The sequence below is a fragment of the Podarcis cretensis genome, assembly GCF_951804945.1.
Source record: "Podarcis cretensis genome assembly, chromosome: 16".
In the NCBI taxonomy this organism is placed as follows: domain Eukaryota; kingdom Metazoa; phylum Chordata; class Lepidosauria; order Squamata; family Lacertidae; genus Podarcis; species Podarcis cretensis.
Window position 1 is genome coordinate 16,965,130 of NC_137186.1, and position 19,295 is coordinate 16,984,424.

At 46.8% G+C, this 19,295-nt stretch overlaps 1 protein-coding gene across 5 annotated transcripts in view; it reads right to left on the reverse strand.

Moving 5' to 3' along the window:
- Positions 1-19,295, reverse strand: part of AHNAK (AHNAK nucleoprotein) — a 54,703-nt gene that overhangs the window by 7,704 nt on the left and 27,704 nt on the right. For 3 of the 5 annotated variants that reach the window (XM_079956245.1, XM_079956246.1, XM_079956243.1), the window contains exons 2-5: positions 12,746-12,839; positions 11,991-12,147; positions 10,482-10,669; positions 72-9,606 (exon numbers count right to left, since the gene is read on the reverse strand). In XM_079956245.1, the coding sequence (XP_079812371.1) occupies positions 72-9,606; positions 10,482-10,669; positions 11,991-12,147 (9,880 nt within the window). In that variant the 5' untranslated portion in view covers positions 12,746-12,839. Of the gene's footprint in view, positions 1-36; positions 9,607-10,481; positions 10,670-11,990; positions 12,148-12,745; positions 12,840-19,295 lie in introns of all 5 variants that reach the window. The other 2 variants (XM_079956247.1, XM_079956244.1) reach the window with 2 other exon arrangements.

The following is a 19,295-nucleotide window of genomic DNA, read 5'->3' on the forward strand; positions in this document are numbered from 1 at the left end:
TTTCAGATTTATGTCCGGCATTGAAATCTTGGGCACATTAAAATGCATTTCAGGCATCTTTAATTTGGGACCTTTGATCTTGCCCTCTGGGCCCTCTATATCCAAGTCGGGAGTTTCAATGTCCACTTTGGGTCCTGATACATCAATGTCTGCTTTGGGGAGGTTTATATCCACCTCAGGACCCTCCCCTTTGAAGCCTGGCATTCCAAATTTGGGCATTTTGAATTTGGGCATTTTGAGTTTGCCTTCTGGTCCATGGAGATCAACATCTGGAACATCAATGTCCAACTTGGGGCCTTTGATATCTATATCAGGACCTTTCAAATCCCCTTCCAGGCTTGGTGCAGAAACATCAAGGTCACCTTTTAATTTAGGACCTTTCAAATTCAATTCCACATCAGGCTTTGAAACTTTAGGTGATGAAATATTCAGGGAAGGCATTTTAAATTTAGGGCCTTTCACTTTTCCATGAACATCAACATCTGGACCTTGGACATCAACTTTGGGCCCTGAGATATTAACATCTGGTTTCTTAAGCTTCACGTCAACCTCTGGAGTGTGAACCTTTGGACCAGAAAAACTGAACTTTGGAAGCTTAAATCTTGATTTCTTTGCTTTCCCTTCAATATCTATTTTTGGTGCTTCTAAGTCAACTTCAGGTCCTTTCAATTCAACATTAGGACCTTTGATGTCGCCTTCCAAGTCTCCCTTTAATTTAGGACCTTTCAAATTCAAGTCAATGTCTGGCATTGAGATCTTTGGAACATTAAAATTAATTTCAGGCTTCTTAAACTTGGGACCCCTTAATTTTCCTTCAGGGCCTTCGATTTCCAAATCGGGTGTTTCAATGTCTAGGCTGGGGCCAGATATATCCACTTCTCCCTTAGGTAAGCTCACATCCACGGAAGGGCCTTCTCCCTTGAAGCCAGGCATTCCAAATTTGGGCATTTTAAACTTGGGCATTTTGAGTTTGCCCTCCGGACCGTGCAAGTCAACATCTGGTGCTTCAATGTCCAATTTGGGGCCTTTGATGTCAATGTCAGGCCCTTTCAATCCACCTTCGACCTTTGGCAGGGAAACATCTACATCTCCTTTCAGTTTTGGACCCTTCAAATTAAGATCCACATCTGGCATGGAAAGCTTTGGTGCTTTGATGTGCATTTCTGGCATCTTAAACTTGGGGCCTTTAATTTTACCATCTGGACCTTCAATATCTAACTCAGGGCCTTCAATGTCCACCTTGGGAGCAGATATATCAATGTCTCCCTTTGGGAGATTTACATCCAGTTCAGGGCCTTCTCCCTTGAAGCCAGGCATTCCAAATTTGGGCATTTTAAATTTGGGCATTTTCAGTTTTCCTTCTGGTCCATGGAGGTCAACATCTGGAGCATCAATATCCAGCTTGGGACCTTTGATGTCAATTTCTGGACCCTTCAAATCACCTTCAACCTTTGGTAGGGAAACATCCACATCTCCTTTCAGTTTGGGGCCTTTGAGGTTGAAATCCACATCAGGCATGGATATTTTGGGTGCTTTGATGTTCATTTCAGGCATTTTGAATTTAGGGCTTTTCCATTTTCCTTCTGGGCCTTCGAGTTCAACATCAGGAACATCTACGTCAAGTTTGGGTCCTTTGATATCAATTTCAGGGCCCTTCAGATCACCTTCCAACTTTGGCACTGAAACATCCACATCCCCCTTCACTTTGGGACCTTTCAAGTTCAAGTCAAAATCTGGCATGGAGATTTTGGGGGTCTTGAAATGCATATCAGGCATCTTAAACTTGGGACCTTTGAGTTTTCCTTCAGGACCTTCAAGCTCAACATCAGGAAGGTCAACATCTAGTTTCGGACCTTTGATATCCACATCTGGGCCTTTCAGGTCACCTTCCAGCTTTGGAACCGAAACGTCAACATCTCCCTTCAGTTTAGGGCCTTTCAAATTGAAATCAACATCTGGCATGGAGATTTTGGGTGCTTTGAAGTGCATGTCAGGCATCTTAAACTTGGGACCTTTCACTTTTCCCTCTGGACCATCTATACTGAAGTCAGGAGCATCAATATCTAATTTGGGACCTTTGATATCAACATCTGGTCCTTTCAGATCCCCCTCTACCTTTGGCAAAGAAACATCAACATCCCCCTTCAGTTTAGGACCCTTCAGGTTCAGGTCAAAATCTGGCATGGAGATTTTGGGTGCTTTGATGTTCATTTCAGGCATCTTAAATTTGGGCCCTTTGAGTTTTCCTTCAGGACCTTCAAGCTCAACATCAGGAAGGTCAACATCTAGTTTGGGACCCTTGATGTCAACATTTGGGCCCTTCAAGTCACCCTCCAATTTAGGAACAGAAACATCAGCATCTCCTTTTATTTTGGGACCCCTCCAGTTCAAATCAATGTCCGGCATGGAGATCTTAGGAACATTAAAATGCATTTCTGGCATCTTAAATTTGGGCCCTTTGAGTTTTCCTTCAGGTCCTTCAATCTCAACATCAGGAATATCTACGCCAACTTTAGGACCTTTGATGTTGACATCAGGGCCTTTCAGATCACCTTCCAACTTTGGCACTGAAACATCCACATCCCCCTTCACTTTGGGTCCCTTCAAACCCAGGTCTAAATCTGGCATGGAGATTTTGGGAGCTTTGATATGCATTTCAGGCATTTTGAATCTGGGGCCCTTTAGCTTCCCTTCAGGTCCTTCTAGGTCAACATCAGGAACGTCAATGTCCAATTTGGACCCTTTGAGATCCACCTCGGGGCCTTTCAAGTCCCCTTCCAACTTTGGCACAGACACATCCAGATCGCCTTTTACTTTGGGACCCCTTAGGTTCAAATCAATGTCAGGCATGGAGATCTTAGGTGCCTTAATGTGCACTTCTGGCATCTTAAATTTGGGGCTCTTCCACTTTCCTTCTGGGCCTTCAATGTTAACATCAGGAGCATCAATGTCCAATCCTGGCCCTTTAATGTCAATATTGGGGCCTTTCAGATCACCTTCCAACTTTGGCACCGAAACATCCACATCCCCCTTCACTTTCGGACCTTTCAAGTTCAAGTCAAAATCTGGCATGGAGATTTTGGGGGTCTTAAAATGCATGTCAGGCATCTTAAACTTGGGACCTCTGAGTTTTCCTTCAGGACCTTCAAGCTCAACATCAGGAAGGTCAACATCTAGTTTCGGACCCTTGATATCCACATCTGGGCCTTTCAGGTCACCTTCCAGCTTTGGAACCGAAATGTCAACATCTCCCTTCAGTTTAGGGCCTTTCAGATTCAAGTCAACATCTGGCATGGAGATCTTTGGAGCTTTAAAGTGCATGTCAGGCATCTTAAATCTGGGCCCTTTCACTTTTCCTTCTGGGCCTTCAATGTCCAGGCTTGGTGCATCAACATCAACTTTTGGAACAGAAACATCAATGTCTGCTTTGGGGAGGCTCATGTCAACATCTGGGCCTTCTCCTTTGAATCCGGGCATTCCAAATTTGGGCATTTTGAATTTGGGCATCTTCAATTTGCCTTCAGGTCCATGGAGATCAACATCAGGCATGTCAATGTCCAATTTGGGTCCTTTAATATCAAATTCTGGGCCTTTCAAGTCTCCTTCAAGTTTGGGGACGGAAACATCCACATCACCCTTGATTTTGGGACCTTTCAGATTCAAATCAACATCTGGCATGGAGATTTTTGGAGCCTTGATGTGCATTTCGGGCATCTTAAACTTCGGACTCTTCCATTTTCCTTCAGGGCCTTCAATGTCAACATCAGGAGCATCTATGTCTAGCTTAGGACCCTTAATGTTGAAGTCTGGACCTTTCAAGTCACCTTCCAGCTTTGGAACTGTAACATCATACTCTCCCTTCACTTTAGGGCCTTTCAGGTTCAAGTCAACATCTGGCAGAGAGATCTTTGGAGCTTTGAAGTGCATGTCAGGCATCTTAAATCTGGGCCCTTTCACTTTTCCTTCTGGGCCTTCAATGTCCAAGCTTGGAGCATCAATGTCAACTTTTGGAACAGAAACATCAATGTCTGCTTTGGGGAGGCTCATGTCAACATCTGGGCCTTCTCCTTTGAAGCCTGGCATTCCAAATTTGGGCATTTTGAATTTGGGCATCTTCAGTTTTCCCTCTGGCCCATGGAGATCAACATCTGGCATGTCAATATCTAATTTGGGTCCTTTGATATCAAATTCTGGGCCTTTCAAGTCTCCTTCAAGTTTGGGGACTGAAACATCCACATCACCCTTGATTTTGGGACCTTTCAGATTCAAATCAACATCTGGCATGGAGATTTTTGGAGCCTTGATGTGCATTTCAGGCATCTTAAACTTCGGACTCTTCCATTTTCCTTCGGGGCCTTCAATGTCAATATCTGGAGCTTCGATATCCACTTTGGGGCCCTTGATATCCATTTGGGGTCCTTTCAAATTGCCTTCAATATTTGGGACAGTTACATCCATCTCCCCTCTCGCTCTGGGACCTTTCAAGTTTAAGTCAATATCCGGCATGGAGATTTTGGGTGTCTTGAAATGCATTTCAGGCATTTTGAACTTGGGACCTTTCAGTTTTCCCTCTGGACCTTCGATGTCTATGCTCGGCATATCAGCATTCAGTTTTGGTCCTGAAACATCGATGTCTGCTTTAGGGAGGCTCACGTCAACATCAGGGCCTTCCCCTTTGAAGCCAGGCACCCCAAACTTGGGCAGCTTCATCTTGGGCATCTTAATTTTAGCATCTGGGCCTTCAAGGTCAACATCTGGGATATCCACATCAAGTTTGGGGCCCTTGATGTCAATACTGGGTCCTTTCATATCACCCTCAATCTTTGGGACAGACACATCCATTTCACCCTTCATTTTAGGGGCCTTGAGATTCAAGTCGACATCTGGCATGGAAATTTTAGGAGATTTAATATTGAGTTTTGGCATCTTGAATCTGGAACCTTTGATTTTTCCTTCAGGACCCTCCAGTTCCACATCTGGGACATCAACGTCCAAGTTAGGACCCTCAATGTTGAGCTTGGGTCCTTTCAGGTCACCTTCTATCTTTGGCCCAGAGATATCCACATCTCCCTTCAGCTTTGGCCCTTTCAGATTGAAATCTACATCTGGCATTGATATCTTGGGTGCATGGATATTCAGTTCAGGCATCTTAAACTTGGGCCCTTTCAGTTTTCCTTCTGGGCCTTCAATGTCCAAGCCTGGTGCTTCAATGTCTACTTTGGGAGCAGAAAGGTCAACGTCTGCTTTCGGAAGATTTACATCCACCTCTGGACCTTCTGCTTTGAAGCTTGGCATTCCAAATTTGGGCATTTTGAATTTGGGCATTTTCAGTTTTCCTTCTGGGCCATGGAGGTCAACATCTGGAGCATCAATATCCACCTTGGGACCTTTGATGTCAATTTCTGGACCCTTCAAATTCAAATCACCTTCAACCTTTGGCAGGGAAACGTCCATATCTCCTTTCAGTTTGGGGCCTTTGAGGTTGAAATCCACATCGGGCATGGAGATTTTGGGTGCTTTGATGTTCATCTCTGGCATCTTAAATTTGGGGCCTTTAATTTTGCCTTCAGGTCCTTCAATGTCCAGTCCAGGAGCTTCAATGTCTACTTTGGGACCTGATATACTAATGTCACCCTTTGGAAGACTGACATCCACACCAGGGCTTTCCCCTTTGAAACCTGGCATTCCAAATTTGGGCATCTTCATTTTGGGCATCTTCAATTTTCCTTCAGGACCATGGAGGTCAACATCGGGCACATCAATGTCTACTTGGGGCCCCTTGATATCAATTGCAGGACCTTTTAAGCCACCTTCTAATTTCGGCACGGAAACATCAAAGTCCCCTTTCACTTTAGGCCCTTTCAAGTTCAAATCAATGTCCGGCATGGAGATCTGAGGAGTTTTAATATGCATTTCAGGCATCTTGAATTTAGGACCTTTTATTCTGCCTTCTGGTCCTTCAATATCTAATCCAGGAGCTTCAATGTCCACCTTTGGAGCTGAAACATCGATGCTTCCCTTTGGAAGACTGACGTCTACATCAGGCATTTCACCTTTCACGCCAAACTTGGGCAATTTCATCTTTGGCATTCTGAGTTCAGGTCCGTGAAGTTCGACATCTGGTGTTCCAATGTCCAATTTGGGGCCCTTGATGTCCACAGCTGGGCCCTTTAATTCTCCTTCCACTTTTGGGATGGAAACGTCGACACCCCCCTTGACTTTGGGGCCTTTCACATTCAGGTCAATGTCTGGCACGGATATTTGGGGCGGCCCCTTGACTTTGGGGCCTTTCAGATTCAGGTCAATGTCTGGCATGGATATTTGGGGGGTCTTAACATGCATTTCTGGCATCTTCACATGAGGACCTTTCAGTTGTCCTCCAGGACCTTTGATGTTGAAGGTGGGAGCTTCAATGTCTACACCTGGAGCTGAAACATCGATGCTTCCCTTTGGAAGACTGACGTCTACATCAGGCACTTCACCTTTCACGCCAAACTTGGGCAATTTCATCTTTGGCATTTTAAGTTCAGGTCCATGAAGTTCGACATCTGGTGTTCCAACGTCCAATTTGGGGCCCTTGATGTCCACAGCTGGGCCCTTTAATTCTCCTTCCACTTTTGGGATGGAAACGTCGACACCTCCCTTGACTTTGGGGCCTTTCACATTCAGGTCAATGTCTGGCACGGATATTTGGGGGGTCTTAACATGCATTTCTGGCATCTTGACATGGGGGCCCTTCAGTTGTCCTCCAGGACCTTTGATGTTGAAGGTGGGAGCTTCAATGTCTACATTTGGAGCTGAAACATCGATGCTTCCCTTTGGAAGACTGACGTCCACATCAGGCACTTCAGCTTTCATGCCAAACTTGGGCAATTTCATCTTTGGCATTTTAAGTTCAGGTCCATGAAGTTCGACATCTGGTGTTCCAACGTCCAATTTGGGGCCCTTGATGTCCACAGCTGGGCCCTTTAATTCTCCTTCCACTTTTGGGATGGAAACGTCGACACCTCCCTTGACTTTGGGGCCTTTCACATTCAGGTCAATGTCTGGCACGGATATTTGGGGCGGCCCCTTGACTTTGGGGCCTTTCAGATTCAGGTCAATGTCTGGCATGGATATTTGGGGGGTCTTAACATGCATTTCTGGCATCTTCACATGAGGACCTTTCAGTTGTCCTCCAGGACCTTTGATGTTGAAGGTGGGAGCTTCAATGTCTACACCTGGAGCTGAAACATCGATGCTTCCCTTTGGAAGACTGACGTCTACATCAGGCACTTCACCTTTCACGCCAAACTTGGGCAATTTCATCTTTGGCATTTTGAGTTCAGGTCCGTGAAGTTCGACATCTGGTGTTCCAATGTCCAATTTGGGGCCCTTGATGTCCACAGCTGGGCCCTTTAATTCTCCTTCCACTTTTGGGATGGAAACGTCGACACCTCCCTTGACTTTGGGGCCTTTCACATTCAGGTCAATGTCTGGCACGGATATTTGGGGCGGCCCCTTGACTCTGGGGCCTTTCAGATTCAGGTCAATGTCTGGCATGGATATTTGGGGGGTCTTAACATGCATTTCTGGCATCTTCACATGAGGACCTTTCAGTTGTCCTCCAGGACCTTTGATGTTGAAGGTGGGAGCTTCAATGTCTACACCTGGAGCTGAAACATCGATGCTTCCCTTTGGAAGACTGACGTCTACATCAGGCACTTCACCTTTCACGCCAAACTTGGGCAATTTCATCTTTGGCATTTTGAGTTCAGGTCCGTGAAGTTCGACATCTGGTGTTCCAATGTCCAATTTGGGGCCCTTGATGTCCATAGCTGGGCCCTTTAATTCTCCTTCCACTTTTGGGATGGAAACATCGACACCTCCCTTGACTTTGGGGCCTTTCACATTCAGGTCAATGTCTGGCATGGAAATTTGAGGAGCCTTAACATGCATTTCTGGCATCTTGACATGAGGACCCTTCAGCTGTCCTCCAGGGCCTTTGATACCAATGTCAGGTGCAGCTATGTCCACTTTGGGGCCTTTTAGATCCATCTGGGGCCCCTTGAGGCCGCCTTCTATCTTTGGCACAGAAACAGCCACATCGCCCTTTAGGTTCAGCCCTTGGACATTCAAGTCCACATCTGGCACAGTGACTTTTACTGGTGATGTTTGCATGGATGGCATTGAGACTTTTGGACCTTTCAGGTCAACGTTGGCAGTTTCAATATCTAGTTTGGGACCCTTAATATTCATTCCAGGCCCTTTTAAGTGGCCTTCCACCCTTGGCCCTGAAATGTCCATGGCGCCTTTCCCTTTTGGGCCCCTGAGATTCAAGTCAACATCTGACATAGAAATTTGGGGTGTCTGACCAGCTATTTCAGGCTTGCCATATCTGGGTCCTTTCACGTGTGTTTCAAGGGTCACGTCAGGAGCTTGCAAATCCACTTTAGGTCCTGAGATGTTAAGTCCCCCTTTTGGAACAGTCACAGTCACTGCAGGGTCTGGTGCAGAAAATTTAGGAAGTTTCATGTGGGGTATTTTAAGTTTTCCTTCGCCCCCTTCAAGACTGACATCTGGAGCCCCAAGATCCACCGAAGGCCCTTTGATATCCACCTTGGGGCCTTCCAATGTTGGAGAGGTGGTCTTCAGGCCACCCTTCAAGTCCGCACCTTTCAGGCCCACGTCCATCTGTGGTTGTGGGATTCCAGGTTCTCCCATGGCCCATTTGGAGCCTTTCAAGGATACTTCTGGGCCTTTTATTGAAGCCGATGGAGCCACTGCATCAAGCTGAGAAACCTCAACATCAGAAACTGATATACCAAATTTGGGCATTTTCATTGCAGGAAACGCCACCTTTCCTGTGCTTCCAGTGTTGATATCTGGAGATTTGATGTTGCCTTCGATGCTGGCACTGGGGATGTCCACTTTTGGACCTTTCAGATTATCTTGAATTTGGGGTCCCGAAATACCAACTGAAGGACCCTTGAGGTGGGGCAATGATAAATCAGCTTGCAGCCCTCCCACATCACCTTGGATTTTACCCCGACCTCCTTTCCCATTCACTTCCGGTGTTGTAACATGGAAACCAGCTTCCTGGCCTCCTGGTATAAAGTCAGTCTGGGTTCTCAGATCTACACCTGTGACATGAGGCCCAGATATTCGAATATCACTCTTCCCAAACTTAGGCTGTTCCATGTGGATGCCAGGAACACCAAAATCCAACCTCTGAGAGGGTGACTCAATAGTTGGTCCGGTATACGTAATGTCAGGTCTTCCTCTCACCCCAGCGTGGGCGTCTGTTATCTGGGTAGTTGTTCTCCCTGACAAGTCAACGTGTGGGATCTTGATGACAGTTTTCCCAGGTTCTGTTTCAATCTCGGCTTTGGAAATGTGGGTGAGTTCATGTTTCGGAATCTTGATTTTAAACTCCGGGCTGCTGATGTCAATCTCTTTGGCTCCCTCATGACCTGTGACGTCGACAGTGTAAGCAGTAACTCTCTTGGTGACTGTGATGGTTCTGCTTTGGGTTCCTGTGTGCTCAACTTCCATGCCATCTTCCGATTTAAGGCGAGGCTTGATTTTTGTGGTGTAAATCCGTTTGTACTCTTCGTCATCTCCGCTCTGGAACAGAGAGGAATGAGTTGTTACTGCCAACAGTGGTCTAAACATAAAATACTGATATCTACACCTATTAGTCTATTACATCTAAATCTACAAGTGTAGTATGGATTGATGCACATACAGAAAGTGGATGTCGCTTGTAGACAGTTGAAGAGGCCTTAGTTCTCTGCAGGGCTTTTTTTCCAAATAAAAAATTAAAATTCCTGCACATAGAAAGCAAGATATCAACAAAATCAACAACACCGTAGCCTTGCCTTTCTCCTTGATAATTTGCTTTCCACATGCAGAGAATTTTGTAGTGCCAACCAGTAACATAAGGCCTCACCCACAAAACCTGAAGTGATACAGCCCAGACATGGGATGATCAACTCTGAAATAATTTGTTCTGCTTCAAATAACTAATGCGAGGATATTCATTTCACTTTTAATTTTTATACCGCTTTTTTATATTACCATACACAAGGCGGTTTATAAGCTGAAGAAACAACAAAATAGACAGCAAAGATCACACACCTAATAACAATCTGATCCAATACCAAAAAAGTCATAATAAAAAACATAACTTTAAAATAAACAATCAGTGGCCCTCTGGGTGCAGTTGAACTACAACTCCCATCATCCCTGATGATACTGGCTGGAACTGTTGAGGGTCCAACAAGTTACCTGTCCCTGAACTCACCTTTTGGTACCTGTCCTCAACTCCTTAACTGATTGCATTTGTAAATTTGATAAAAGTCTTCCTCTGGTGTCCTGGAATATCCAAGGCGCCACAGGTGTATGGAAAGAGCCAGGTTCCAAGTTCCCCCAGGCCCACCCTTAGATCCTTCCTCCATCATCTACAGAAGGGGGTCCTCTCCATCACGATGCTCACTCACCAAAACAACCTCTGGACTCCTTGAGGCAAAGACGTCATGGGACCAAGACTGTCCTGGCAATGGAGACCGGTCGCCTTTCCTCTGCAGCCGAAGGCCAACAGTGTGGTGGCCCACGTTCTTCAGGAGCTCTGTGACTTCCCCGGACTGCAGGTTGTCGAAGTAGATTGTGGCACTCACGATCTGATCCCCTGAGGGGGGTGGGATTAAGAACATTAAGAAAAAGCCCTGCATCCACACTGGCCAACCAGAGGCCTCTGGGAATCCCGCACCATAGGGCTGGAGCTGCTGTTTGCCCCCAGCAGCTGGTATTCAGAGACAAACTGCCCCTAAACCTGGAGGCTCCAGTTAGCTGTCATGGCTAGCAGCAGTTGATAAACCTATTCTCCTCCATGAATTTAGCGAAAAGCCAGCCCATTTTAAGAAGACAATTGAACTAGTCCATGATGTGCTGTGTGTAGAGCTGCTTCATTTTTTTTAATTATTATTTTTGTCTCTCCTAAACCTAACACATCTGGTATTAAGAGAGCCCAGCTGAGTGCAAAATGTCCTGAGGGGATAGCTGGCTGACATGGGCTGAGCAAAGTTCCGCAGCCCTTAAAGGTAAAGGTAAAGGTACCCCTGCCCGTACGGGCCAGTCTTGACAGACTCTGGGGTTGTGCGCCCATCTCACTTAAGAGGCCAGGGGCCAGCGCTGTCCGGAGACACTTCCGGGTCACGTGGCCAGCGTGACATCGCTACTCTGGCGAGCCAGAGCCGCACACGGAAACGCCGTTTACCTTCCCGCTGGTAAGCGGTCCCTATTTATCTACTTGCACCCGGAGGTGCTTTCGAACTGCTAGGTTGGCAGGCGCTGGGACCGAGCAGCGGGAGCGCACCCCGCCACAGGGATTCGAACCGCCGACCTTTCGATCGGCAAGCCCTAGGCGCTGAGGCTTTAACCCACAGCGCCACCTGCGTCCCTCCGCAGCCCTTACCCTTCTGTTTTTAATTTATTTCCCCCCATTTCTATCACACTCTCCAAAAATAGCACATTAGGCCAGTCCTTTGTCACAGGTCCCATCTACATGACACTTTTAAAGCAGCATCATACTGCTTTAGAACAGTCAAGGAATCCTGGGAACTTCAATATGTTAAGGGTGCCAAGAGTTGTTGGGAGACCCCATTCCCTTCACAGAGCTTTCTGGGAAGAGGGGTAGACTGCTAAACCACTCTGGGAATTGTAGCTCTGGGGTGGGGGAATAGGGGTCTCTAAGCACCCTTCAGCACCATTAACAGACTGCAGTCCCCAGGACTCTCTGCAGGAAGCCATGACTGTTTAAAGTAGTATCATAGTGCTTTAAAAGTATGGTGTGGATATGGCGCACGTGACTCTTCAAGATGTCATGGGGGACTCTTTGTGACCATAAAGAGGATGCCCTCTGGTGGCTTTAAAAGTTGATGATGAACAGGGAGGAGGAGGTGGCTTCTCTGCCCCCACCCAGACCACCCCCCACAAACCACCTCACTGACCTTCTTTCACAATGCCTGCTTTGGCAGCGGGTGAGTCCTGTTGAACCTGTTTCACGAAAACGCCTTCGTTCGTCTGGTCGATGGTAAGTCCTCGAGAGCCAATGCCTTCCCAGTCGGGGAGCAGAATCTCCCGGGTCTCTTCTTCCTCCTTCTCCATCTTAAGGAAGGAAGGAAGGAAGTGTGTAACTAGGAGGCCGTGGGGAACTCAAGAGGCTGCACTTAAAGAGGAGAACTCCTGTTCAAATTCTGCACCTCAAAAGTATGCTACAGGCTTAGTCTATTTCAGAAAATGCATTTTGCTCTATTATATTTTCATCCCAATCTTGCTCCAACAATCTCAGAGCAGTTATATAAGGACATAAGATGATCCTGCAGGATCAGGCCAAAGGTGGTCCATCAAGCCCACAATCCTGTTCTCACAGTGGCCGACCAGAGGCTTGTGGGAAACCTGTTAGCAGGATTCGAGCACAAGAGTCCTCTCCCCTCCTGTGGTTTCCAGCAACTGGTATTCAGAAGCATTGGTGCCTCCAAATGTTTAGTTGAGATGCCATTATCCACACAACAGCCTGGTGAGGTTGGTTACGTCAATGGCCATTTGCCCCAAGATGACCCACCAAGTTGCTGGGCTAATTGCTATGTTCCAAATCCTGTGGTCTACCCTGTGCTGCACATAGCTCCTCTCCAGGACTAGGAGATCTGGATAAATATGGCACAGTAGTACCACTGCTTTACTAATAAAGAATAGACTGAATCACCTTTCTAGGACTTTGGTCCAGGCCGGAACCGCCCCAGGAATTCCCTTCTCGTCACTTGCCAATCCTTTGGTAATGTTTCTTCCAACTTCCCAACCTAGAAGAGAAAACAAAACAAAGCCTTGTTGGTGAAAGAGAACTTGCCATGTCTAGGCGTCGTGTTTGATGAATCCACGTCAAGCGCAGGGGATGGGGAATCTGAATTCTGTTGGGAGAAGAACTGGGGTCCCTGAAAATATAAGCTATCCCCCCCTCCACCTTTAAGGAAGTCCCCATTTCAGGGTTGGGGAACCTGTGACCCTCCTAGACATTATGAGACCACAATTCCCAGCATCACTGCCATCCTTCGTGGCTGGTGCAAACTGGAGTCATGATGCATCTGCAAAGCCACAGGTTCCCTCACCCCTGCTCTGTTTGCAAAAGCAGGTTCCAAAGAATGTCAGCAATGCCTTTCGAAGTTTATAGGCTGGTGAAAGTAGGTTTGTTGAGAGGAAGAATCAGAACTATTTTCAAAAGCTAACGAGGAATGCTGCTTTCGCGTTCCACTTGGCAAAATTGTTCTCTGTGGCGTACATATTTCTACACCAACTGCCGCCCATCACAGAAAGATATCCCTTTAATTGCCAAATAAAACATACTAGGAAGGGTATACGGAGAGTATTCGGCGCAGCTGAAGTTTATACCCAGTTAAGAACTGCCTTGCTCAGTCTGGCTGGTTCGGTAATCTGTGTCCAGAAAGTGGCATCTGGGTGCCTGTGGGGAAGGTGTCTAGGAGTCCCTGCCACCTGGCATTCAGAACTACTGCCTCTAAACATGAAGGGTCCATTTATGTATCACTCCCTCTGTCTTAGTTGGTCTTTAAGGTGCTACTGGAAGGAATTTTTTTATTTTGTTCTGTCTGTGATGTTCAGGCTTATGTAGGCAAAAGAGCATCACCTCAGCAGGCTCCGGGGAAACCTGCAGAATTCTTTAGGGATGGAAACCCCCAAGCAGGGTGAAACCTCAAAACCAGCTCAATAAGAGCATGCATAAAATTATCAAGGCGGATTACAACAGAATATGTGAGTACGCTAAAACATAAAGTGCCATAAAAGCAACGCAAAATAATTATTAAGATGATTATATAATCAGTGGAGGGGGGATATTTTTAGGTACTCCCTCTGCATCATTCAATGTTATCTCTATATTTTCCCACAAACATTCAAGTCATTTCCCCCCTGAACTAAAAATCCAGCCCCTTGATCCATTTGCTGCCCTTTACTCATTCCTTTCCAAAATTATAACCAGAACCAAGACATTTCACTGTCTCAAGTAGCTTACAAATGGCGTCACACACCCACACACCCCGTTTTAGAAGTCTTGCTGCAACCCTTAGACACTAATTCCTGCTTTTCATCTATTTCCCTGCCTCCCTTTGTGTTGCCGCCTGAGGCACCTTGATTCACCCTGGGGCATGGCAGGGCTGGTGCTGACTATAAGAAGAATGTAAGAAGAGCCAAGGGCCTGTCTTAATCCAGCATCCTGCCTCTCGCAGGGGCCACCCACCCCACAAGCAGGACCCAAGTGCAAGAGCACTCTTCCCTCCTGCAGTTTCCAGCAGGTGGCATTCAGAAGCATTGGTGGAGGCAGAGCACAGTCGCCATGCTCTGAGATGGGGCGCAAGAGCACTGACCTGTTTCAGAGCCAGCAAGACCACATCGCTTAAGCACGTGTAAAAGGCTGTATTGGAAAGGGAAGAGAGACAGCTGCTCCCTTCCCTTACCCCCTTCCCGTCCTCTTCTCCTCAGGCAGCTCTTCTTCCTTGTGAGCCTGTGCACACTTCTGCCCCGCCTGAGCATGCTACATGCCAGCCACAGCCCCTCCCACAGCCTGAGCATGCAAGGCATGGTACATATGCCGGCAGGAATGCGAAGCCTGTGTTCTCCCTACCCCTGGACTCTAAAAGGAGGAACCTTCCAGGGCATAAGCGGCATTGCAACGCAAGGAAGCAGTGGGAAACATCGAAACCTGTAGAAGCCAAGGGGTTAATAGGCAAGCAGGTGTAGCTCAGCAGCAGAGAACATGGCTTGCCTGCAGAAGGTCCCGGGTTCAATCCTTCCTCAAAAGGACCAGGTGGCAGATGGTGGAAACATTCTCCTCTGCCCAAGACCCTGGAGATACTCGGCTCAACAGTAGATCAAAGTGGGGCTTCCACATTCAGGAACAGTCTAGCTCTGAGTGCCAGAAGCTCCCAGATCAGATGAAGGGTTTGTTGAGGTTTTTTCTGTAGCCCTGATTTCTGCACGCTGTCAAAATCCTAAAACGTATTTTGTTTTCATCCTTCATTTGTTGCAATTTGCTTACTCTAGTATAATCTCTTTTCTTAATGGTTCATTAATATATGCTGCTGCCTTATAGAAAGAAGGGTTTCAGGCAGGGAAAGGTCTTGCCCATCACCAGCTACCAGAAATCCTTTTGGTGTGAGTGCCGACACTGGGGCCTTCTGCATGCTGAGCTCTCATGCTGCAGACTCTCCCTTGAAGCATAGGAGGCTGCCTTATTCCAAGTCTGTCTCTTTGTCCATCTGGCCCAGCCCTGACTGGCAACCAGTCTGAAAGAGAGATCTCAGGCAGAGACGAGTCCTTCGCACCACCAGCTACCAGGGATTTGAACCTGGGACTTTGTCCATGAAAAGCATGAGCTACGGTCCCTCCCTGCGCAGGTAGACTTCCCCTTGGTGGAATTGGGCCTTCATTTAAAAGGTGTAATACCATTTATCAGCAGAGTGGAAAGGACTTGTTATGAAGGAGAAGGAGAAGAAAGGACAGAGCACAACTGGACATGTTGCATAAGTGTTTTTAAAGGGTGCAGCCAGGGGGCGGCCATGCCTTCATGATCGATGCTTTGCAATGCTCTGGCTCCCATACCCAATCCCAGCTCAAACGCCCCACCTTCCACGCCCCACCTTCCACGCCGAGACCGTGCCAACTTTCTGCGAAGCAACAAGAGGGGAAAGTTTTCCACTTCCAAACAGCTACAGACATGCATGCTCAGGTCATGCATGAAACCTGATCAGCCCAGACAGGAGGAGGGGAGGCTGCAGAAGAGGCTCCCACTGACATCAGCTCCTGGCCCTAACTGGAGAGTCTTCACAAGCCAGCATTTGAACTGGGAACAAGACACCAGAAATCACCCACCCCTCACAAGACGGCAAATGACATATCCAGGCTTGTTTCCTTAATCTCTGTGGTCTTGTGGACTCCACCAGCCCCCAGTTACAGAGAGGAAAACAACTTCTCACAACAACCATCACTGGCCAAGTGTGCCTACACACAGGCTGAAGAAAGCTGCTGGAACAAGTGTGGTGTATTGGGAGACCAGGGTTCAAATCCCCACCCCACCCCACCCCCCAGCCATGAAGATCACAGGGTTGTTATGGAGCTAAATTGGGGAGGGACAGAAACATCTATGCCCCCATGAGCTCCTTGGAGGAAAAGCTAGGATGTGAATGCAATCAGTCAATAACTAAAAGAGGGAATCTGTTTGCAATGTCTGGAAATGTCTCTGAAAGCCAGAAGGTTAGAAGAATTCAACAGACACCCAGCAGACACTGTCTATGCTCTGCCCTTAATGTTCCCCCTACCACCAGCAGTCTATGTTTGGTCTTTATTGTACACCATCCCTTCCTCCCACAAAACATAGGGAATTCTGTAAAAGCACAGACACTGCAATCAAGTTGTGGAAATGGGCTGTCTATGGTTGGTCAAGCACCAAGCTTGCTTGGTTTCCTAAGTACACACGGCTCTTTCCTCTTTGCCTTTTATGGGTTGGGTTCCTCCATAAGGCAAAGTAAAAAAATAAATAAATCCATATCCCATTACAGGATTATTATTTTTAAGGCAATCAACCGGGGGGCAGGGTATCAAATTATGGACAATGGGTCATGGTAACCTGCATTACAATTTAGGCCATCCCAGAATCAATGCTATTTCATGTCTTCCTTGCCATGCTTTTGCAACACCACTTGATAGATAAGATAGGATGTCTTTATGTCTTTATCCATTCGATGCAGTGATGATCTCCAGCAGTCAATGTTGCCCTCCAGATTTTTGGGACTGCAGCTCCCCACAGTCCCAGGCAGCATGGCCCCAAAAATCTGAAGGGCATCAGGTTGTTGAAGACTGATCTTCAGTGAGTGCAACCTCTGAAGTCAGGCAAGATGGAGGAGGAAACGCCGCAGGATTCCAGACTACAGAAGCCAGCCAGAGGTGGGGCGGAGTTGCTACTTAAGATATTTCACCTCCATCTCTAAAGGCATTAGGGGATGGTAATGTCTTCAGGAATGCACCTCGCTGGTGCGCCTTTCAGATCCGGAAATTCCCAAAGAATTACGATGACCCCAGAAGTGCTGTTTTTCTAGAAAACGTTCCAGCTGCAGACCAAGGAAAGCAGACTTGCCAAAAATCCCCACCCCACATGTCAGGGATGGAAATATCATCCCACAAACACACTTCTCCCTTTGGATTTTCAAGCCCTAAACAGTTTTGGGAGCAGGTTATCCAAAGGACAGCCTGCACACGTGATATGACCCTGCCCAAAGTCTAAGACCGTCTTTGGAGGCCCCAAAGATAAGAGAGGTCAGGCTGACTGGGCCCTGTCAGTGACAGCCTCAAATTTCTGGAATACGCTTCCTCATGAGGTTCATAGCGCACCTTCACTGGAGAGTTTTAAAAGAGCTCTTGAGACAGATTTCCCTCTGCTTTTTTATTAACTGCTGTGTTTTAACCATGTTTTGCTGCTTGTTTTTAAAAGGACATGAGGCAGATTTTAAACTGCTGGCTGTATATGTTTCTAAGACTGCCTGTGCACTTTCCCTGAAAGGCAGGGCAGAGATTACTGTATTTTTCACTCTATAAGACGCACCAGACCACAAGACGCACCTAGTTTTTGGAGGAGGAAAACAAGAAAAAAAAATATTCTGAATCTCAGAAGCCAGAACAGCAAGAGGGATCGCTGCACAGTGAAAGTAGCAATCCCTATTGCTGTTCTGGCTTCTGGGATAGCTGCGCAGCCTGCATTCGTTCCATAAGACGCACACACATTTCCCCTTACTTTTTAGGAGGGAAAAAGTGAGTCTTATAGAGCAAAAAATAGGGTATTTAACAAATGCTTTCCCCCAGTGTCAGGATCCGTAATCTTGCAATTTAACCCTGTCCACAATGAAGTGAGCACACTTCTAGAGGCGCTCACCTGCTCAAATTAATGCATGTTTGCATGCACTCTTGCTACAGTGTAAATCCTTTCAATTTCAGTGAGGTTGTCTTCCCAGTAAACCAGTGAGTGAGCTATTAGCCTCAGTTCCTCAGCTACATCTGGGCATCCGATTCTCTGTATCAATAGTGGTTCCACAACATCTTGTTCCTTCTTTTATTTATATCTGCTTTCGTTAACTTATGAAATGAGTTCTCAGGGTGCCATCTTAGACCTTGACAATTTTTAGGTGGGATTATTTAAAACAACCCCACCTAACAGATAGGTGAAGCGCTGATGCTTTTATCAAAGATTCCAGACTCTTTCGAGGTGCCTGGATGAGTTTCAAGTGCTGTTTACTCTTAGCTTGGGGGACGGGGGACTGTTGAAGCTTTGTTCAGGTGTTTTGGCTGCTCTGGTGCAGATATCACAATAATATAGAGGGAAAATACCATGCTTCCAGCATGCTTCCCTCACAGGGGAAACAGCTGCTGTAGCAGCTGTCTTTGGGGCTTCCTAGGGTGAGGAACCAGATGCACACTAAACGGTACCTTCTTTGCAAAAGCAAGGACGTAAAATCCCAGGGATAGAACACACCGGTTGTTTGGTTTTCCCATCACCTGCAATGAATTCTCGCCTCTCAGAACCAGCTATTTTACACACACACACACACACACACACACACACACACACACACACACACAGCCTCGCCCAGCAAACCACAAAAGGTAATGTTGGCAGTTGAGAAAGCGTTTGTATTCCCCTACTGCCAGTTCCTTGTGGTTCCCGCTTGCAAACACAATTAATTTAAGAGGCTTGTTTAGACAAGAAAAGCTCACTGGTTTTAATAGAAAGCGTTTCCTTTTTGAAATGTATCTCTTGCTCGCTCGCCTCTCTCGCTTCTCCCAGATTTAACCAATTCATCATTTCCAGCTAATTCCCACCCTGGAAAATAGCAGCTGGCTAATCTATCCCCAAGATGACCACAGGGCAAAGGTTGCAGAAATATTTTGCAATCAACCATTCCTGCATTTCTGTGACTCAGCTAAGGCTATCTGTGCTCACCTTTTGTGGCAGTGACGCCACTGGGCTACTGAGATGGCACAGAATGTTCACTGACATTCCAGCTGCTTAGAGAACATAGGTGTTGGAATGCCTGCAATTCTGCTTTTGTGGGGGATAGGGGAACTGGCAATCTGGCTGGGAGCAAATGGATCACATTAGCTCTAGGGGCAGAGATAGCTTTGTGAGGTAGGCAGTCAGGAAGATGTTCCCTAAAGAAGGGTTAGTGAACCCGGAGGCCGTGTTGAATCCAGGGGTGGTT